This window comes from Ornithodoros turicata, chromosome 5 (genome assembly GCF_037126465.1).
Source record: "Ornithodoros turicata isolate Travis chromosome 5, ASM3712646v1, whole genome shotgun sequence".
Taxonomy (NCBI): Eukaryota; Metazoa; Arthropoda; class Arachnida; order Ixodida; family Argasidae; genus Ornithodoros; species Ornithodoros turicata.
In genome coordinates, this window is record NC_088205.1 from 52878130 (window position 1) to 52901552 (window position 23423).

At 45.4% G+C, this 23423-nt stretch overlaps 1 protein-coding gene across 2 annotated transcripts in view; it reads right to left on the reverse strand.

Annotated features, from left to right (window-relative positions):
• Nucleotides 1-23423, reverse strand: part of LOC135396041 (uncharacterized) — a 534032-nt gene that overhangs the window by 285020 nt on the left and 225589 nt on the right. For both annotated transcript variants that reach the window (XM_064627099.1, XM_064627098.1), the window contains exons 7-9: nucleotides 18805-18837; nucleotides 7027-7071; nucleotides 3303-3323 (exon numbers count right to left, since the gene is read on the reverse strand). In XM_064627099.1, coding sequence (XP_064483169.1) covers nucleotides 3303-3323; nucleotides 7027-7071; nucleotides 18805-18837 — 99 coding nt within the window. The remainder of the gene's footprint in view (nucleotides 1-3302; nucleotides 3324-7026; nucleotides 7072-18804; nucleotides 18838-23423) is intronic.

Sequence of the window (23423 nt, forward strand, 5' to 3'; positions counted from 1 at the left end):
TCTGTGGGATACGTAAGAAAGCATACGCGTTACACAACAGCTACGAGAATGATCGACTGCACTGGCATGGTTTTCAGTTCGTAGACTTGTAACTGAAAAATAAATCTGCTAACCTTGTTGAAACTACTTTTCCGTCAGGACCACACGACAGCACACTTGGTTTCTTTAGTTGAAGGTATCATCAGGTCCCCATGCTCCTTTGAGATGCAGCAGACATAATTTCGCTTAGGCGAGTGACTGCCGTTGCGGTCCGTCGCTTCGCAGCAGATCAAGAACAGTACACCGCAACGATAGGTGAAACGTTCATAATATGGCGACCAACTCCAACACCAACCCAATGACCCGAACAAAGAGGATGAACCGGGATTCACACAAGTTCGCAAGCTCGGCATACGGCATCCATTACAGCTGACTGGATACGGAAGCATATATGGAACGCCGTGTACAGATTGAAAAGGAAGTCGTAGAAACTGTTGCAGGTGATAAATGCAGGGTATATTTTTCTTTTTGAGGCTCTGTAACAAAAACATATTAACATAGAAAGGCCATTTCATGGAGGAAATTGACAGGCATTGCGTGACCACGTGACGCGTTTGAGCCAGTTGTGGGTGTTGCGAGTGGCCCCCGTGTTGACGTCATCTTGATGGTGGGCCGGGATGGATATTCTATATAAACGTATGTTTCTAGGTTTGACGCTAGGCGTGTTGCACTCGGATGAAGTCGAATGTTTAAAATTCGAGTTTAGAGAAACCGTGGGGTTTTAATGCACGCATTTTCGCATGGAGAGTCCTTGTTGGGTGCTTTATCGACTGCAAGTACGAGAGAGCTCCCACAGTTTCTGCTCAGAGTCCCTTTAAGGTCCATTTCTCACCGAGAGCGAAATGTGCACGTAGTGACTAGCCGTTTGCATTTCTTCAATGAGTGGCCATAAGGGGTCCGTTCACAATGCTCACGCCATCATGGCGGGTCCCGCCATGACGAAGGCTTTCTTCTTCTTCTTTTTTTTTTTTTTTTTTGCGGGGCCGGCAAGAGGGGATGCATTGCATTCATCTATTCAGACGTGTTAATCGTGGTCTAAAGCTTCGAGATGTGAACGTCGCCTCCTGCTTCACCCAAGAAGTGTACGAACTCGGTACTACGATGCACGGCACAGGGACGCACGGATAAACCAGCCTGTCTACTGTTATAGGTGCTCGGGAAAGCAGGACACGGAAATGTTCTCGGGTGGTAGATGATTTCGTACATGCGTACGAGTGGCGCAACGGATAGTTTTTCCTATATCGAAATTATGAATAAACTATTAGCATACGCAAAAACGATACGCGCGTCAGAAATATTTTATTTTTACGATCGTACTTGTGCTACCAACACCCAGGATCCCTCGCGTCATGGAGATGACAGCGTTGTCGGGTCAGATTTGTTCTCTTTTCTCTTTTTTTTTTTTTCGCCCTCGCTACTTGGCTGAGTCTATACCTTGTAGTCTTTCCGCAAGGTACGCGCATCCCCATAGATCGCGCACACCCAGAGATCGCGTCATCCGCCGCAATGACGTTGTTAGCTACACGTGCAGGTTATCTGGATTTAGCCGGCTGGTTGCTATATTACTCACCGAGTTATAGCTTCATGAAATTTGTTGCAGAGCAGTTTCATTTCCAATCGACAAACGGGCGCTGGGCGCCCTCTTCGATTTTTGCTAAAAAAAATATGTTTTGTGCCGCACAAGTGTAAGCAAAAGAGCGCAAACACAAGTTCTGTCCGATTGCGGTTGCCAACGCAGTCTGTTTTGACTGCAGCGGCCTAGCCTCAGCGGCTTATTTCTTTCGAACTTTGCTAGACTGTAACATTGGCACGGATTTTTTGTGTGAAGCGAAAGTTTTTCTCTTGAAGGAATGGATGCGAGAGCTCATCTCTAATATTATTTGGAGTTATGTCCGAAAAGTAGGTGAAAAAATTCACAAACACGCTACACACAGTACATAATTTTACACCTTTATTCGCTCAAAACAGGTGTATTATTATAAAAAAAACGCTATTTTCTATCCCGCAGACTGAAGCAAAGGTGCAAGAAGAGCATTACTAAAGGTGTAACATCGACACACACCACATTTTATTCAATGTCGAGCATTAAGGGTGCAAAGTGAGGTGTTGAAAGAGGTATTTACATCCGAGACACCTTTTTACACCCCATTTAAACTGGGAATATGTTGTTAAATATGGTGTGTTGATTCGTGAACGAAAAAAAAAAAATTTCACAGCTCCCCTTCGCAAGTAATCACATTATAGACGATAACCCGAGTTCAAAACAGCATTTCACAGGGAAGGATGTTAGGAATTCAGCTGGTATCCCTGACTCGTTGCAGGCGTACGTGTTAATTGCAAAATCGCATTCCCTTCACCGTTGCAAACGTTTTCCGCCCCACTACATTTAACAAACGTGCCCCGACAAATTGCCTTTCAGTATATGATCCATCCGATACGCCAATGTGGGCTACTTCGGCACTCACGCTGGTAACAGGGTGCTAACAAGCTAACGAGGCGTGCATGTGACGCATTCCGCTGCGGTTTCAATTGTACGGTGGAACCACGGCTGGAAGTCTGCCGTGTTCAGGGCGGTGCTTGCCATAGAAGCAAGAACGTTAAACTGTATGTCTCGGCATGCGGCAGCTCCAGCTTGTATTACACTGGCTATTTGAGACAGAGTATTTGTCACAAAAAAACTCCATCTTTAAAGGTATTTTCAATAGAACATTAGAATAAAAGCAACACCAAAAAGATGTGCGCCACGGGACAAGCCATTTACACAAAAAAAAGCGTAAAAAATCCAGTGTGTACCGTGCGTTTTGAATGCTACTTTAAAGCAATATTGTGCGGCGCTCGGTGCTCTTAGACTTGAACGCGGGCTTTCTCACTATGCCGATCGGCTTCCGGTCAGGACGCACCTGAAGATATAGCGCTTCTTCTTTGGCAGTATCATTTGCGGTGCTGTTCCCGGGAAGAGTTTTCCTAAATTCTGCGTGTCTTTTCTTTCTTTCTTTTTTTACTTTTCGCAGTTGCGTTTCGAGTTCCACAGATATACTACATTATTAAATCACCTTGACAACCGTGAAACGTATTGCTTGGAGGATGCGTAATTTCTAGTGCATGTCTTGAAATGTGGTAATGCCCGAGTAGTACCATACGCGTTTCAGATATTCAAGGCAGTTTTTGCTACCTTGTTACTAACTACAGGTAGCACGTGTTACTTCAAGGGCCGTAATTAGAACACCTTTTTCTTGAGAGTGTATTACAGAGTATGGTCTTACCTGCTTTTTTAGCTGTGGTATCTGAAACCAGTAAAGTAAAAACAAATATTAGTGCACCAATATTATCAGGCCCATGAGAGTGACATCTAGGGGTGTGGAACACACGGAGGTTAGTACCCTACGTCCTCCCAACCCTATACGGGGGCTATTAAGCAAAAAGTTGGTAAAGGGTCACATTGGCTGCTTGGTGGTCGTGCACTTATGGGGATTATGGGTCGCCTTGCTTAAAGATTGTTGATCAGTTAGAATAATTACATGACTGTAATGGTCGCAGCCAAAATAAATGCACACACTGACGATGCGCACCCAACTTCAATTGTGTTGTAGAGGGGCTGATACAAGACTGATGTGTGTATTATTTGCACACAGTGAAGGGGGGGGGGGATATGTTTAATAGAGTGAAAGAAAAAAAAACGGAAATGTCAGCCAGGCTATTGCCAGCTTGCTATTCCGAAAAAGAAACTGAAAAATGAACAAAAAGAAAGAAAAAGAATTGAACTGAGAATAAACAAAAGAAATAAAGGAAAGGAAAAAAATGAAAGAAAAACAGGCACGCAGTGCAGTGCAGTACAGGCACAAAAGAAAGTTCCAAGAATGTCCAGTCAGAGGGCAGACGCAAGGCCCTAGTCTTTTAAGAAGCGTAGCAGGGCTGTGGTGATGGCCCACTGAGTAGGCCGAGGGACGGGACCGAGGAGGGTGGCCATGGGCAATGTGTTGCAGCCCAGCTGCATGAGATGGCGATGGAGGGCTTGCGGTTGGGGAATGTGCTGCTGGCAGTGCCGAAGACAACGAGGGAGACAGTGAAGGGAGTAGAATAAAAGGCATTGCGTGCGCAAGGAACGTAGTGTGATCTTCGCATCACGAAGCATAGACAGTCCTTACATAGACAACCCTGGGAACCACTGAGAGCCCGCACAAGAAGAGGGCACACACGACGAGGCACTGACGGCCAAGCAATATTTTTTTGATGACAACATGCTTACGCCTAAAATGGCATCGAGGCTATGGACCAGCAAAAAGCTTGGGTCTTCACGTTGCTCCATAGGCAACACTCGGTCCCTTGATGGAAACGTCCGTGTATGCAGGGTCGGACGTGCTGCTCCGCTCCCATGTGAGAGGCTAACCACATACTACGGTGTCCAATGCCTCAGTCATCGCCCCGGCTGCCTATTGCTGAGCTACGATCGGAAGATTTTCCCTCGCCCTGAAGACTGCATCTCGTGGGGCGATTGTTATCCATTTATCAGAGAGATCAAGGTTCCCTCCCGGTACCCGTGTTGGAAGAGAAGTTATTGAGACCTTCCGCATAAAACAGGGTATAAACGATGTGCGCCACATCTCCCTCAACCTTCTACCGAGAGATGTAAACTTGATGTAGGAAAAATTGAAAGGCACTGACAAAAACGGTACAATACACCAACAGATGTCTATTTTGTGTTCGTGCTTCTCGGTTTGTGCTACATGCTGATGAAGTACCAACTTGCCTGCACCGTATCTTCACATTCAGATGTAAATTTCCTTGGGAGACATTTGGAAGGCCAACTTAAAGCGCGGTGACACGTAATAAACGTCAGTTATTATAGAGCCCCGTCTACGCGGAGCCCGTCCCTGCGCACGTTAGTTTATTGAAATGTGCGTGCTTAGAACTGTTGCGGAGTTGTGTGAAGGCAATCATAACTTTGAAAATTACGGACGCCAGTTCTATTAGAATACATTCTGCATTCAATATCACACTCCTGTAAATGGCCGTACGTGTACATTGCGCACGCCCCATGGCATGGGTGCCCCTGAGCTATAATAACACAAGCGGAGAGTTTGAGCACACGGTTCGTGGTCCCTAAAAACATTGCTTAAACGCGTAGTAGATTCTGCGCCAGCCATCGCGTCTAATGATACATTGGGCGTTCCTTGCTGGAAGCAGCATGGATGTCACTTTTTGGAGTCATGCGGATAGCGGACATCCTCCCGAAAGAGAATATACTACAAGATGACTAATTACCTAAAATTCACACAAATAGAAAAAGAAAGAACATTGCACGCCGAGGTTGCCTACGATCTCCCTCGACTGTTTGGGGCAATGCTTTATGGTCAAGCCCAACGCAACAGCATGTTAAAGGTTTGGATACCTATAAATTGAATACATGTAGTTCACAATGCTGCATTGCACACACGAGTTGTTACACAGGCACACGAATGCCCTCGAGCACAATGCCACCGTCTTTCATTTTCCCACGGCGAGAAGAAGTAATTAAGCGACATGCTATTCATGTTATTTTTATCATCAAGTTACATAAAGTCGTTACTTCGTTAAGTGCATTAACCGTTTGCCCGACGATTCTTAGAAGTGTCTACAAATAGTAGCAGATCACACTAATACACTCAAAACATTTTCATAACGCGTCGTATCACTGAAGTTTTTGGTGTGAAATAGACATGTGCGCCGCCGCATCACACCGCAGCCGCCGGTAATTTGGGTACGCCGACGCCTACTCCAAACCGCGCGCCGAAGGTCTCTTCGCAACTGTGCAACGAAACACACGAAACACTTTCGCAACGCGAAAACGCGCATGTAGCCCTCTTATGATGTGGCATTTGGTTTCGTCCGCATGTAATGACACGGAGACTATTCACATTTAAAGGCACGACGTAAATGCATCTTGCTCACACACGTACTGACCGAGTTACTGATTGCGATTATGGTCTATTGCATTTTTGTGCTATTTTTGACTTGTGTTTGCTGGCGGCGCTAACGCTGGCACAGCCGGTAGTAAGGTGAAGGTGGGCATTTCTGTTGCTCCTTATTCTGACCGCGGACATCAAATATTAACCATGAGAACCCTGGCAAAGAGTTTTATATATGCCCTGCTACAAATATACAGGGTGTCCCAGTTAAATGCGAACATATTTTTATAATATATACATGTCACTTTTTCCTAGATGAAATCAATCGCAATATAGCATATGCTGAAGGGCACTCATTATGAGAGCATTAGCAAACTCCTAAGGCATTGTTTTAATTAACTTTCAATAATTACCTTTTTAATTATAAAAGCTACGAAGTTGTCCCAATATGACCATCTGGTCCCTTCGGTCACCTGATACCAGAGCCGTTTTGCAGAACAAAAATTCGTTCGATAGATCGTCCGCAAAACATTCTTGAAGGAACACCGATTTTTTTTATTTTCTTCATTGCGCATTGGGAGAACTTCGTAGCTTTTATAATTCAAAAGTTAATTATTGAAAGTTAATTAAAACATTGCCTTAGGAGTTTGCTAATGCCCTCTTAAGGAGTGCCCTTCAGCATATCGGATATTGCAATTGATTTCATCTCGGAAAAAGTGATTATATATTTTAAAAAATATGTTAGCATTTAGCTGGGACACCCTGTATGTCTACAAGTAGGACCTCACTTAATATTCCTTTATAGCTCGGGGAGGTACGCATTAAATATTAAAACTTTCTGTTTGATATCGCTTTAGGCAGCACTGTTCGTGCATTCATCTATACTCCCACAATGTATGCAAATTTCTGGCAACACCACGGAATGTGGATCAAAGAGAAACGTTCTTTTACAACGAATGAACGTTCCGCAGGAAGTTTATGCCTGTCAGACCGAGAAATGAGCTCATTACCCTTTCGGTATCATGCCTCTGTTGCTGACGGTCTTCCGAGTTGGAAGGTGAACCCCCACGTTATTCCAACTAATCGATACAGGTGCCCTTACCTTGTTATTTGTGGTCTTTGGTAGTCTCGGCAGGCAGATTGGGATCTGCAAGTGGTGTAGAAGGAAGGGTATATTTTCTCCAAAAGAGTGAGAGCAATTTCTACAACAATACTCTCGGTGCCACGGTAGGCTGGCAGCGCGTGTTTGCGCTACATTCAGCAGCGAATAACTTTACTTACCGGTATTATATGAACAGTGTACCTTCCAGTACTCAAATAGCTTCTCGGACACACAGTTCTGCCGAGCGTGCGAAACCCCAAGGTAAGTCAACGTGAGAATGGGCACGACAAGCAGTGACGATTATTGCCAGTCACTGCTGATAATTATTACCTCGCTCTCTTCCTATTTTCAATTAGGTAAATGTGTCGTACACGTAGTGAAAAATTCAGATATTTTCTGAAGCCAAAAGTTACAAACTGTGCTAGGTACAGGCAGGTGGGCAAGGAAAATCGCCAACATTTTTTTTTGTCAGCCGCCAAAGTCAGGTCACCATGAAAGAGTACAGGTCCCGACAAAAGTTTACGGAACACGCGAGCCATGTATTTTCTCCTAGGTACGACACCCTAGCGGCAAGCGGAAGCTGGCGAAATCAGGCCAGTTCACTGCCTCAGAGGGGTGGACGACTGCGCTCTTAGCGACACACAGCGGTAGTTTCGGTATGATTACTGTTGTATGTGCCCGCGAAGTGAGTTGGATTTAACTGTTGTGCTCGTCAACAACTCGTGACTCACGTCAGTTGTTTATCAATCAATCAATTATCAATGTCAGCGTCAATTGTTTATCAGCTCGTCACGCGTCGTCCATAATAAAGCAACTGTTTACAAGATACCTTTCTTTCCCTTGTCTACGTGTCATGGCTTTCCAATAAATGCAATACACCGTAAGGTGTTGCCACCATGATTGAATTGTTATCACGATGATAGCGGCGAGCTCCCTGTCTCAACAACCCAAGCAGCACAATGTACCGGAAGTCGAGTGCAATAGGGGTGGACGGGTAGGTGGAAGGCCTTGAACACACTCGTGACACTGAAGAACATTGATAAGACACATACCGCCCACCCCTATTGCACTCGACTTTCAGTACATTTTGCTGCTTGGGAATCGTTGAATCACGTGTTGTTGGCGAGCACAACAGTAAAATCCAACTCACCTTGCGAGCACATACAACAGTAATCATACCGAAACTACCGCCGTGTGTCGCTAAGAGCGCAGTCGTCCACCCCTCTGAGGCAGTGAACTGGCCTGATTTCGTCAGCTTCCGCTTGCCGGTAGGGTGTGGTACCGAGGACAAAATAGTGAGTTTTAGTGGATGGTACGCTATCGCCTTTGCGTACGTAAGGAATATCGTTGGTGGTTATGCGCACGCGCAAAACATAAAGAGAGCTTCGCGCACTGCGCACAACCACTACGCTATCCCCAACGTACGCAAAGGCGATAGCGTACGATACACTAAAACTCTCTAATACACCGCTCTCGTGTTCCGTAAACTTTTGTCGGGACCTGTAATAGCGGAACCTTCACGAACATCTCCCACGATGCAGTATGATACTCTTGTCAATGGTTGCTGATTATACTATGCATGTTATTGCTCTCATCTGTAGACAGTTTTAAAATGTAGGACAGGGCAGAGAGGAAGTATGTAGTCGAAAATTGAGAAGAACAGCCACCATGGGTGGGTTTAGGTTTGGGCCAGGATGCAAGTTCTCATTCAACGATTTTGTACAGTCTTCATGAGACGGAGCATGAAACACTATTATTATCTTGGTCGTCATTCGATCTCTCCTTATGACGGCGTGGTGCGGCATATAATATACGGGGTGTCCCAGAAAACGTGTCATTGAATTCTAATAAAAAAAACAACAAAAAACTACGCCACTTAGAATCATGCGGTCAACGGCATTTGTTCTTACTAGGTTTTTGCCAACTCCTGATGTGAATGTCTTGTGACCTAAGTTTAATAATGTAAATTTTTGCGAAGTGAACTCGAAAATTTGCCAAATAAAGGTCACTTTTTTGCGCCTCCAACATGAGGAGCGTGCCCAATTTACTCAAATTCATGATAATTGACGGTCATATTCTGCATGGATCTATCCTATCGGGAAAAATAGCCGAACATCATGCTTCTCGGGGCACTTGAGTTTCACGCGCGAGGACTTTTTGAGCGCAATCATTGTCAGTCGTCCGACGAAAGGAGGTTGGAAACCCGGCCCAGCCATAGTGGTAGTAGGAAAAGTGACAGTTCCTGAAATTGGGAGAGGGAAGGTATGGTTCAAGCTGAATGCGGACGCGATAAACTATGTCTGTGTTATGGCTTTCTACCATGCCGGTGTGGGTTGCCAATGTGCCGGTGTGGGTTGTGGGTTGCCAATGATTTCGCTGAAAAGTTCGTCGCGTGCTATCCTTTGCAAGTTCCGTCGAGCATGATTTTCGGATATTTTTTCCGATACGATAGCTCATCGATTCCTGTCAATTATAATTAATTTGGGTAAATTCGGAACGCTCTTCACAGTGGTGGGGTAAAAAAGTTATCTTTCCTTGGGAAATTTCCGAGTTGACTTGGCAAAAATTTACATAATTAAACTCAAGTAAAAAAGCAAAAACTGAGTAAGGACAAATGCCGTTGACCGCATGATTCTATGTGGCGTAGTTGTTTTATTAAAATTCAATGACACGTTTTCTGGGACACCGTGTATGTGTCCATGCCACATACAGTCAACCATGTCCTCAGTAACCTTCTTTGCGATACCCGAGATTACGTACTCACGGATCGCACCGTCATATTTGTTCATTATATAGTTCAGGTGATTTCATAAGTCGTTTCGTCACTTGCGATAGATGCTTCTCGACGATTCATTTGTTGTCGCCAACTGACACTTGTGCCTTCCATGGCAGAGCAACCATACATATGTCTATCACCAGGGGTCAGAACCGAAACTGAACCCGAATCGAAAACGGCTAAAACCCCATACCCGAACCACAATTTTCTTTCCTTTCTTCTCTTTCTTTTCTTCTTTCTTTTTTCTTTTTTGTCGCGTTGAACCGAACCGGAACTAAGCCGAAATAAATTGAGGTGGCGACGTAATATGCGTTGTGTGAAATCGGAACTACGATTTACCCGACGTATTTCCTTCCTCGCAGTTATTTCGTTCATTCAGTTGCGTTAGCTCTGAGGTCATCCTTTGCAGTTGTAGGCTTCCTTGTGCGCGATTTTTGTCGTCCAGCCACCGCAAGTTTTCATTTTGAGCGCGAAAATAACGACCGGTACCTGAACATGTCGTAGCAGGTTGTAACAAGGAGAGTATGTGCTGCGTACGCCACATAGCAACCGATCATGTGAGTGGTTATTCGAGACACACACACCTGACCGAAACACTCGAGGCCGGACGTTGTCAAGTGAACTTTGTTCTCCCGCACTCTAGTGCAAACGTAAGACGAACGCTAAGAGGAGTCTCCTTCGAACTATCTGCTGGTACACACGTACATTATGTATTCTCTAAAGTAATAAACTGGACCTCTATGTAACACTGGCGACGAGTACGGGATCTGGATCTACGTGACATTCACCGTACATATTCTTTGCGGTAGCGCTCGATACGTCATGCCCAAGAGGAAGGAACCGGCCCTGCTCCTACCTTCATGTCTGCCATCGGAAAAGTACCGGAGTTCATTGAGCTCGAGGAAACATGGGACCAGTACAAGGAACGACTGGACGCCTTTTATGATGCCAACTCCATTACGGACGAGAAGAAAAAGAGATCCATTTTCATCTCTTCGGTGGGTGCGCCGACACACAGCAGACTGCGTGGTCTCCTCGCTCCAAGGCAACCAATGGAAGTGCCTTATACCGAAATCATGACGACTCTTACAAGCCATTTCAGTCCAGAGCCATCGGAAATAGCGGAAACATTTCGATTTCACAACAGCACGCAAGGTGAGGGAGAAACCGTTACTGTTTTTGTTGCCGAACTCCGTGCAATCGCTGGCCGCTGTGGCTTTGGTGCTGCGCTTGAACGCAACTTGCGCGACAGACTTGTCATCGGAATTAAGGATAAGAGCGTCCAGAAAGTTTTGCTGACGAAGCCCAAGACCTTGGCACTCGCACAAAGTGTTGAGATTGCTACGGCAGCGGAGCTTGCAGCTCAGAGCTCAAAGGAACTTGAGCCGAGTGCGGCATCTGCGTCAGGTGTCAATGGAGCCGTCAACGCAATTCGCAAGCAAAGCAAGCAAGAACGTCAGTCGAAAGACTCACAGAAGTCGTGTTCGTGTATCAGATGTGGAAGCAAAGAGCACAAGCCTCCAAACTGCCCGTTCAAAGACAAAGAGTGCTTCCGATGCAAGAAGCGCGGACACCTCGCTGGTCAATGTAAGACGGGACAGCAGAAAATATCTTCAAAGCACCAATCCAACTGCTTGGAAATGGAAGAAGACAAAGGCAACCGCACTGAGACATCTTCCAAGGAAGAATGCTTCAACCTGTATACGCTTAAGGGACCATCTTCAAGTAAGATGAAGCCAATCATGCTCAAATTGAAGTGGGCTGGAGTTGTGTTAGATATGGAGCTCGACACGAGATCTCCAGTTTGTGTGATCAGTGAAGACGTCTACAAGAGACATGCCACGGCATGGCCGCCTATTTCGTCATGCGACATTAAACTGTCGTGCTACCTTGGAACTTTGCCTGTTCTCGGTGTCCTCAGACTACCAGTTGAACACCTGGGTAGAGAGGTTGACGGACAGCTATATGTAGTCGGTTGCTCCGGACCAGCCTTGGTAGGAAGGGACCTTATAGACGCCTTGAGTATTCTGAATCACAACATCAACGTCCTGCGAACACCGCATGATGCCACGATCGGAAAACGCGGTATCTGCGCCGTAATGGGTTCGCATCTGGTCAAGGTGACGTGTGACAATACCCTGGGCCGTTTGCACTTTAGCCATGCGACTTCCTAGGCCCTCAAGCACGATACCCGGCATCCATCCCGGTCGATCGCATTGTTTGCGCACGTAGACAGGTGCTCCAGGTTTCAAACGATTGTCCACGTCTTGCTGAGTTGTCTTTTGGTTTTTGAGCGCATCGGCCTTGATGATACCCAAGCGACTACGTGGCAGAAAATTGAATAACATTTCCGCAGGAGCCTTTCCCCCATGGGCAGCTGATGGTGTCTTTCTGTGGTTATGTAGCCAGCGTTGGAGCCGGATTTCCAGGGTCCGTCCGTCAGCTTCTTAAGGGCTTCTTTTACGCTTCTAACAGCCCGTTCTGCAAGTCCGCTTGACTGCGGATGATAAGGAGCTGTTCGCATGTGGCGAATCCCAGTTCTCTTTACGAATTCTTGGAAGGCCGCACCTGTGAATGTGGTGCCGTTGTCAGTTACGATGCACGTTGGTACCCCGAAGCGTGCACAAATATCTCGGAGATGAACAACGGTCACTTCTGCAGTTGCAGATTTTACCGGGATAGCCTCTATCCAGCCAGAATGACTGTCCACACCGACTAATCTCATTTTACCTTCAATGGGGCCCACATAGTTCATGTGTATGCGAGTCCATGGTTCTGCGGACGATGGCCATGGCAGTGGCTCTTGAGATGGTGGTGAATGGTGATGATTCCGCCTGCTGGCATATCGGGCACGAACGTACTCGTTGTTCCACGTCTCGGTCGATTCCTGGCCACCAAATCAGGGTTCTGATGAATGCTTTTGTTGCATTAATTCCCTGGTGTGTGCCGTGAAGCTCTGCGAGCAGAGCGTTTCTTGCTCGTTCTGGTATCACTATGCGCTGTCCACGCACTATCGCGTCTTTTTCAACAGACAGTTCATGACGTCTCGGCCAGTATGGTTCTAGATCCGGGTCGTCCAGTTTTGCAGGCCAGCCCTTCACGATCCTAGCTTTCAGCTTCTGCATAATAGGGTCGTTGAGTGTGATGTCCACAAGCTGCTTCCCCGGTATTGGGCTCGAGTCGAACATGTCGAGAACATTGATTGCTGTGTCACCTGTTCTGGATGCCGGGTATCGTGCTTGAGGGCCTAGGAAGTCACATGGCTAAAGTGCAAACGGCCCAGGGTATTGTCACACGTCACCTTGACCAGATGCGAACCCGCTACGGCGCAGATACCGCGGTTTCCGAAAGTGATACAGCTCACGCATCCGACCCATCCAACGCGGCCCATGACGCCACAGATGACACATCGGAGTCGACAGAAACCGAAGGACATCGATATTCGCTCCGACCGAGACACAGGTCACACCACTGACCACTTTTCATGGGTGGGAAAGAGTGCTGCTACGCCACATAGCAACCGATCATGTGAGCGGTTATTCGAGACACACACACCTGACCGAAACACTCGAGGCCGGACGTTGTCAAGTGAACTTTGTTCTCCCGCACTCTAGTGTAAACGTAAGACGAACGCTAAGAGGGGTCTCCTTCGAACTATTTGCCGGTACACACGTACCTTATGTATTCTCTAAAGTAATAAACTGGACCTCTATGTAACAGTATGCTACCGTAAAGCTGCACCTGAAATGCAGATCTGTAACACGCTGTGTTGCTGTGTCAACCACTGCTGTGTCGGCAACAACAACAAAAGCGCATTTGTGTTACTTGAGAATCGTAAGGATGTGCTTGCTTTTAACGCCGGGCAATCTCCTCAAAATTATCTATCCTGAACCGGTGTGAACCAGTTTAAACCGGTCCCAATAGCAAATTTGCGCTGCTGCGGAACTGAACCCGAACCAAACCGAAAAACATAACGGTTGCGAACCCTACCTATCACATTTAAATTCAATTGATTTCTTCTTCTTTTTTTTTCTTTTTTTTTCAAACGCCTCCAATGCAAAGTGACGTCCTTGCTCTTCTGCCTCGTATCAACGAATGCTGATGGCTGATGCAATCTAGATTCCGTACGTTTACCGTAATGTCATTTAACTCCCGCTTCGGAAGTTGACTCACGTATAACACCGTAACGCCGCTGCAATTATCTATTTGCACAGTATTCATAGTAGAACAAGGTCCTTGCAACGCCCAGCCGAGCGTTGTTTCACTAGGTACTTCTTGGCGTATTTTTTCAGAACTTCCAGTCACAAAATCCCAATAATAATCTGCTCGAACCAGAATATCTATCTATCTATCAGAGGACTGTCAGCAGAGTTGGACGCGTCAATGAGAAGAAGACCGCGCTCGTCCATGTGATCCTTTACGTCCTGTGGGGGAGATTCCCGAATTTGTGTGCATATCTTTCCACTACGACCGCACGAATGGTTTGGTAGCCGCAGGTAGGTTGTGGCCTGAGATGAAGTTCAACAAGATCGAGTACCTACGGGCGTCGTGCAGAATGTACGGAAGTTCCAGTAGAGACGTCCACCGTGCTAAGACGTTGGCGGTCAATTCCGTCGGAGGGGATTTCGTAATGAAGGCGCGTTGACTGCAACCATCGAAGACGAGGCGGGTGTAGCGCCCTGTCCTGTTGCCCCCAGACCGAGCAGTCGCTGTTTGAAATAGGATGGTGTTCGCATGATCTGTGTTCGCTAAGGTTGCCTTGGGTGTAACCGGAATTGATGGTTCCGAGACTTGTCTTGTCTGACTTGCATGTGGGGTCGCACATGATTGGTGCGTGTCGACCTCAACACGTTATTCATCTTTGGTGGCTTCTACATTGTTTGGCCGAGTGATTTGGTTTTGTGCACCGGCGCTGAACTGCGAGTAGTTTCTTCTTTTCTTCGAGGGACCTAGAACTTTTGACGTTCTGAAGTAGCACGTCCTGTGTCATTCCCAAATATTCATGTATCTCGTTTCCATGATAGGGTAGTACTTTGGAGCGTTGTTACTGGTGTACCGTACGGTTGTTTTGTAAACGAATGAGCCACTGTTTTTACTCGTTCCTTCGTCGAACTAGGCTCAAGGAAACATAGATTCATTTCTTTATGGTATCTAACGTCATTTCCAATTAACTTTAGCAGTAGCTGTAAAGCGTCTCAGTTGGTAGTCTTGACTCCGGAGTGGTAATTTGTGACCTCACTCCAATCTTGCGCTTAAACTGTTATGATACATCCGGAAGAAGACCTCTATGTAGAACGGGATAGAACATGGAAGAGTACAAATCCATTTTTATATCTGTACGTCCCTGTCCTCTAATGCGGGCTTGAACTGAGTCATGCAATTTTCGTAGCAGATGCCGGCTTTATCGTACAGGCTCTTTCGGCAGGGCTTTTCATATGTTTTTCAATAGACCAGCGGCATATGAGCGAGCGGATTAACGCGTCCCGTTCGTTGGTGGAAGCCATGGTCGTGCTGAAGACTGGGGGGTCGTAGGTTGGAATTCTACCTCCGACTGTGCTATCTGACGTTTTCCCTGGGTTTGCCGGAGACTTTCCAGACGAATGACGGCACAGTTCCCCCTGAAGTCGACCCAGGACGCATACTATCCCCTCTGTCTCTCGCTCCTTCCTGCTGTCCTCTCTCCATCTGTCCGCATCTATACGCCGCTCATAACCACAGTTGCTTCGCGGCGCTAATACGGAATAAATAAAGTTCTTGGATAAGAAAATTTTCGTTTTCAAAGCGGTCATGCAAAATAGCATTTGCGTATGGTATGTGCCCTAAATCAACTGAAGACATCTTACGACACTCGCTGCTTATCTTAGCTGCCGTGAGATAGTTCATCTGATCGCTCGAAGGCAGGTTGGAGTTGTCGTGTACAGCACGCTGGAATTTGCTCTCAGACAACTGCCACTGCTGCCTCCTCCTGTCAAATTTCATCAGGTCTAGTCTCCGAAGCCGAACTGCACTGTGCCCCGGTCTCGCGGGGGCCTGTGGCGGTGGCTCGACAGCGGCGTTATCGGTATTCGTGACAGGGACGTTATCGTTGTTCGTTCTTGTAACTGCCGATGAAACACTTCCCTCTGCTAACAGCAACTGTTTCGCCCTGAATATTGTCGTGTTCCGATATTCTATGTGTCTCGCATATTCTTCTTCAAATTCATCTTCAGTCGTTCGAACTGAGTGTCAACATCCATAAGTATTGCAGTTTACCTGTGTACGGCGGACTTAACGTTTGTTAGGAAGTTGAGGCTTCTCCATCTCGGCGTAGAGGTACGGTCGTCCGTCGCTCTGTGTACTGGAACCTTCCTTTCGAATCCGATCATTTCGACGAATCCTCCTTACGGCACCATTTTGGAAGATAGGACAGGACAGAAAGGAAAGTTGTAGTCGGAAATTGAGAAGAACAGCCACCATGGAAGTCCATGTATCCCGAGTTCTTGGGTGTCCGTACATCCCAAGGCCAAAGCCCTAAGCATCGTGTCAAGCATGTTCGCTAAGGAGTGCCCCAAGGAAGATTGTGAGTCCGACACGCTTTAATGTGGTGATGGCGGGCCTGAAATCGATAATTCGTCGAAAAGTGGCGTTCTTTGTGTGTGCAGATGACGTTGCCTTTTGTACAGCAGGAAAATCACGGCTTGCCATGCAGCACCGCTTGCAGCTGGTTGGCTCGCACGTCCATAAGTTTCTCACGCAACTTCGGATGGACCTTTCGCCCGAAACGTGCGTCGAGCTCCCGTCCACACGCAACATAGTGGCAAATTTCCCGGTTTGGGTTGGTGCCAAGAAGCTTGTGCCTATACGTGCCCATCGCTTCCTTGGTGTGCTCATGGACTCGGATCCACAATGGGCTCGTCACATTAAGTACCTTGAAGCCAGCGTTCAGCAACGGCTCCCTGCGATTCAACATCTTTCTGGCTCAGGATGGAGTTGTGATCAGCACTCCCTTCTAGCAGTTCACACGACTTTGGTGAGGGCGACTGCGCTTCACGGACCTCCGATCATGCAGAGGATTTCCACAAAATCATTAAATATTCTTCGGTCCCAGTTTGCTCGAAGCCTTCGTCGCTGTCTAGGAGTTCCAAAAAGGGCTCAAAAGCGGCAAGTCCTGGCTGAAGCTGGTGAGCTCCCGATTGAGGTTCTACGTGAACATGAAACGGCTCGACATTTTCTCCGCTTGCCTGTGCACAGTCTCCGTCACCCGCTCCTCAGGAAAATTCGACACGGCCCTGAAAGCGACTTCTATCGAATGGCGCAGAGGACACGCCCGAGCCTCACTGAGTTCGTACCTGAGGACGGAACACCGCCAGAAGCTCTCTGATCCCTGCTGGTACTACCCACCCGGAAAGGAAACTTTGCGTGGCTCTGCAATTTCCAATAAATAGTGAGCTCATGCAAAACGCAAAAGTTGCGCCGACGTCCTGGGCACGCGTAGCGGCGATGATGCTATTTATCGCGCACGCAGAGCCCCTGAGCATTCATGTCTGAACAACATACGCAGACGACTTGTTTCAATTTCACTGTACGGTTTCATGAGTGAGGGGACGTTCCAAGCTGGACAACGGAGAAAGCGACCTATGACACTGCCTTCCAGATTTACTTGATCTCTTGTAGAAACGATAATAAACACAGTGGCAATAGCCATGTGCTCATGTAGCAAGCAAACGAAAAGGAAAAGCACAACTGCACAAGAAGCATATACTATGCAAAACCGTGACAAAAGACGGGAACCTGCTAGCGTTGCAGGGCGTTTGTAGGGAGGATATGATGTATTGAAACACCATGTGACACTTGAGACGAACTGCGTTTCAAAAAAATTGAAATTAATATCTGAAAATTTAGTTCCCAGTGCGTCTCGTCTGAACATCACTCATAGCGAAACATTTTGTAGGCAGTTATCATTTGTTTGCTTAACTTCCTGTATGCACAATTATGGGAGCTTTTACTGCTTAGCTAAAAGTTCATAATAATAATAATTGGGTGTTTACGTCGCGAGACAACTGAGAGATAAAAATTTTCAACAATACAGTGCAGCGTGATTGGAGACGCTTGTTGTGTGACCCTCCATGGAAGAGTTCGGTTGACCCTTATTCGCACTATCATAGCATCAGTTCCCGGCATCACACGTCCTCAGAGCAGTCTTTCAATGTATCTTCAGTGCGTCGTTTTCATGGACATGTTGCCCGAACGCATGTTAGAAAAAACATTGTTTTAATGTAAGCATTAATGTAAAGTACCTCACCAGAGGTACTTAATATGTAACATAGAATCCATTCAAAACAGAGCAGCACGATTCATCTGTAACGATTTTTCTCCTAATACATCAGTCACTGCTTTGAAACGCGAACTTAACCTGTCGTCGTTAGAACAGCGCCGTCTTATCTCACGTCTATCTCTCTTTCATAAATTCTTGCACAACATTCCCTCACAACAGTGTCCGATTCGCCGACCCACTGTCATATTTCCCCGCCTTGATCACCCAAATAAAGTTGACCGCTTCTTATGTCATTCTAATGTTTTTTTTTTTTTTAATCATTCTTTTGTCGCACCGTCCTATAGAATGGAATGGCCTTCCTAGCAACATCGCTACAATAACACAAACTCAAGAATTTCGTAATGCCATCTCTGTTCTGTTCTCATAGTTATTATTCGGTTACCTTTCTAAGTGTTTTGCTTGTGTACAGTACTTTTTAACATACTATTAAGGTATATCACACGATCCATTCTTCATTGTAGCTTACGACGTTGTTGTTTCTTCATGCATAAACTTCGTTGTATGTTATATTATTATGTCACATTATCACGGCGTTATATTTTCAATATTTTTCTGCACTAAATGTGATTTACATATACTCGTGATGCTGTTTAATATTGTAACCCACTCCCCCATGTAATGTCCCCAAGGAACCTTTGGAGGTATTCTGAAATAAATAAATAAATGTGATAAGATAAAGGACACTTACCTCTGGTGTTTTCAGTCGAGCCAAAAGTGCGACCTAGTGAGGAAAAAGAGAAAACCAAAACAATATCAACTATGCAGTATTGACTCGAATGTCTTGTGGCCCTTATAGAAGAACAGGAATCGCAGTTCCGATCTGCATTCCTATGAGACATACGTACTTCCTCGACATACGTACTTGCTGACTCTAGTGCGTTCAGCAAAAATGCAGAAAATACTATCTCAGGTGCCATAGGAAAAAAATAGCCGGAGCTCTTTGGCTGCTTTGGCTCAGGTGTCGGTAGTTATTACATTATGATTGCTCGTTCTCTAATTCAGGGCACACAGCCAATCATGTTTGCTTTGTAGTGTTGCATAATAGAGCAGTTGCATTTTTCGTTTCATACCACTCATGACATTTATTGTATCTTAAATACTACGCTGTTCCGACACAATATGCGCCCACGCGTATTGCACAACAACCCTTTCATAAAGTACTACAACATTACAACGTTCCTGCTTCCTCCTAAATACTGGTGTTTTCTCCTTTTTCGTATTGTGCACCCCCTAGCTGCGAACTCAGATTGCGCGAATTGATGCAGTGTACAACAGCTTTTTTTATTGAAGTGATTTCTCGCAGCTCTCCAGGGTAACAGATTGTGCGTTACTTTACACAGTTTTTGTAGTCGTTACATAATTACCGGCAATGTCTATGACCTTGTCCTTATAAATTCACCGATTGTAGGAATCTGTGAAGCAGCAGAGCCGATATCACGACTGGAAAGTATCATCCGCCATTTATCGTTACTTTTCGTTTTCTACTAGCTCGCGTACCAGTCAAACAAGATCCTGTTTTCGTAGCGGTGACTACCTTCGACTATATAACCACATTCAGGACCAGGACCTCGACCGCATATTGTTAAAGAATTGTGCTACGACTGCAGTGAAGCAACTCAAACATATGGTTTACAGTGGGATTTAGACATTTGTTTCCAAACATAGGCTACTTCTCGCTGCTTGAAATATCCACATGGTCCCCTAAGGAACTAAGGCACCAGATGAGACGGAAACTGCACTAACATCGTCTTTTTCAGAAAGCCCACCTACTGTTCTGGTATGATAAATTCAGACTGCTAGAGCTTTAGTGACAGGTCTGCTCTTTCGCGACAGCGTTGCTCATCTGACAGCAGTCGAAAATAGCTTGTTTCGGAGGGCCAGGGACTTCTGGAAATATATGTGAAAGGACAACGGAAGCCCGTTACAATGTTAATTAGTTCCAATGGCCACCTTTTGTATAATCCGCGCGAGGTGGCTAACGTGTTGGCGGATTACTTTGCTTCCTGCTTCTTCTCCGATACTAGACAACCAGTAGATCTTGTAATAAGTGACGATTTCTTGCCCTGTACACCAGTTGAGGAGCACGAGGTGCTGTCTGCGATACGCAATCCCAAACCTAAGTGTACTGCCGGATCAGACGGCATACCACACTTCATTGTTAGGGTTTGTGTAGACTGCTTGTTCCTCCACTATGTCACATTTTTAACCTCTCTCTGTTGTCCCAATACTGAAAGGTGGGGACTGCAGCAGCGTTGCTAATTATCGTCCAGTGTCCCTACTAAATATATTTCTGAAGGTATTTGAAATGGTACTTCATAATCGCTTGGCGCCGTACTTCAGCACAAAAATTAGTTATTTCCACCATGCCTTCATAAACGGCGAATCCGTCGGGTAGAATACCCTCCTTTTTTGCATGAGGTTACACTCCGAAATCGTCAGCAGGTGGACACTGTATATTTTGATTGGAGAAAAGCTCTTGATAAAGGCAATCATCCTATGCTACTGGAAAGTTAGCGGGACACGGTCTGTCACCCACCTGTTGTAACTGGTCAAATAGCTGTCTAACAGCACAAACGTTGTACGTGTATCTGTGGGCCTCTCTGATGCTTTCATGTCGCTATCTGGAGTCCCGCAGGGCAGCAATATAGGCCCTTTGTTGTGTTTAGTTTTTATTAATGATATCGTCTTATCATTGTAACATTCCAGTATACTTTTGTTTGCCTGTGATATCAAGTTATTCCTCCCCGTATCTACGTGGGATGATTACATGCTATTAAAATCGGACGTTGAATCAGTAGTCCAGTGGTGTGCCGGGAACAGCCGTGTTCTAAATAGCGCTAGAAAGAAAATACAATTCACTAGAAAACAAAAATCTTTCTTGCATAACTATTTACCCAATGGCACTATTGTTGAACGTGCCCTGTGTGTGATTTTCGACTGTGGTTTGTTTTTTTCGCGAGAATGTTAGTGTTATATGCAGCACTGCAGCGTCTATACTCTCGGATTTATCATACGATTTACAAAGAAATTCCGTGACCTGGTTTGTGTTATTTCATTGACACTGCGCTCGTTCAGAGTAGACTAAATTTCCTTTAGTTGTGTGGAATTCATCGAATATGACTCAAATTGGAAAAAAAAAAGAGAGAGAGAGATGCAAAAGGAATTCATAGGCATATTATATGACAGATACTTCAGGAATGCTTGTCATTATAAGTATCATAGCATCCACCTCAGGATTAATACGTGTTCATTATCAGCGAGGGAGGACGTGATTTCTGTTATCTCCACCAGCTTATTGATGGGGGAATCAATGGTCTGGATCTTTTGAGTGACAATTATTTACATGTGCCGTTTAGGCACTCTCATTCTGCAATATTATTCTACCCTTCTGTCCATCATAGATATTGTCCATTGAGTCGCGTACAGTGTGAATGCTATGATTTTGCTTGTGGCATGAATGTGGCTAGTTTTCAAGGTCCGCCATACAATGAAACGAGATCTACTTAGCTACATATCCGATGTTTAGCATCAGTTCTTTGACTCAGAGTGCTATCTGTTTTTACTGTTTAGGTTTATTTTCGTTCTTTCTCTCCTGTAATGTGCAACAGTCATAAGGATTATTTCTGTTGGTGGGCACTAATAAATAAATAAATAATATTTTGATAAAAGAACTAGCAGAGCAAAATATATGCTGTTTTAACAGGTCGGTTATACGGCCAGGCGGCTCGTTACCTACTACCAGATAACCAATAATCCAAAATTCATTAATTACCTTTTTTTAATTAGAGCGTTCGAGAAAATATGAGGTAAGAGAATGGAAGGCAATCCTTGTTTCAAGCCAGCCCATATTTCATAAATCTTGAAACAAGCACGCACCTTGAATTATCCGTTGCCGAACGTTTGCAGTGAGGATACTATCATGAGCCGATAAACTGACACTGTTGAGGGGTGCCGTTAGAAGAGAAGAAAAAGCAGCCCGAATAAATGCAACGGGGCACTTGACCGCGTAGGGAAACTGAGTAGCCGACGGAGAGCGACCGGGTGAAAAATGGTGCTGCATCGCTTGCAAAGACCAGAGTTCCACGATGCGAAGCTCTGGCGACCACTTCTCAGGAAGGGCAAGTGAAATGAAAGTGTTTTGAGCTAGTACCTAAGTCTCTGACTCGTTCTTCCCTGTCTCAGCCTGTGCAGTTTTTCTTAAGGCCCCAGGACAGATTTCGTCTTCCGGAGGTACAGAAAATTTCGTTGGCTGAGGTTTGAGAAAGGAAAATCAGTAACGAAACCAAAATAACAAGGAAATTTGCTTTCGGTGCCGGCCCGTTTTTAGATGCGCTCTCTGGGCGTTATCGCTATCTCCGAATGACACGGCGGCCGCCCACCGTCTGGAAAGAAAGCATTCCAGTTTCAAATCGAGCGGCTGAAAATATTTCTACGGGCGCGACATTGGTACGCGTTTTCTTAAGAAACGCGTTTTGTAAGACGTTTCACAGATTAAACGTTTTCTTAAAACACGTTTAAACGTGTGCTGCGAGATGTACGTTCAACATCACGTATACGTATTTAAACGTTTTCCCAGGATACGTTTAAACGTTTTCCTTTGCATTAGCGTACAGCGGGGCGTATACGTACATGTAAACGTTTTGCTAGGAAACGTTTAATCGTTTTCTTTCACATAAAACGTCTCACGGTACGAATACGTGCGTAACAGTTTTTTTTTCAGGAAACGTTCGCTTTTTTTCTTTTTTGGTTACTATAAGCGATAGATCATATGTGCGTTAAACACAGCCCGTTATTGTTCGTTATTTGTATACGTTACGATGACCACCAGGGTGATATTATTATAAAGAAGAAGTGAACTGCAAATTTTCGTGTTTTTTTTTTCTTTCCTCCTCTAAATATTACAGCTTACACCCCTTGAAAGACAGTGCAGGGTATCGTTAAAGTGGCATGTTACTTTGTCCCGCTCATTTGTCATCGTCTTATGTTTAATAAAGAACAGTCACAGCGCAGGGCGCATTTTATTGCGTTTCGTCCATGCTTCCCATCAGTAATTACCAACTACGCCAATTTCTCACTGTCTTTTGAGTAGCTTATTACTTCAGTTCATATTTGGCTTTTAAGGAGAGCTCTCTATTAAACGCTTAAACGTCGAAACGTTTAAACGTTTTCTTAAGAAACGCGTTTTGTAACACCTTTCACAGACTAAACGTTTTCTTAAAACACGTTTAAACGTGTTCTGTTAGATATACGTTCAACAACACGTATACGTATTTAAACGGCTTTCCCATGATACGGTTAATCATCTTC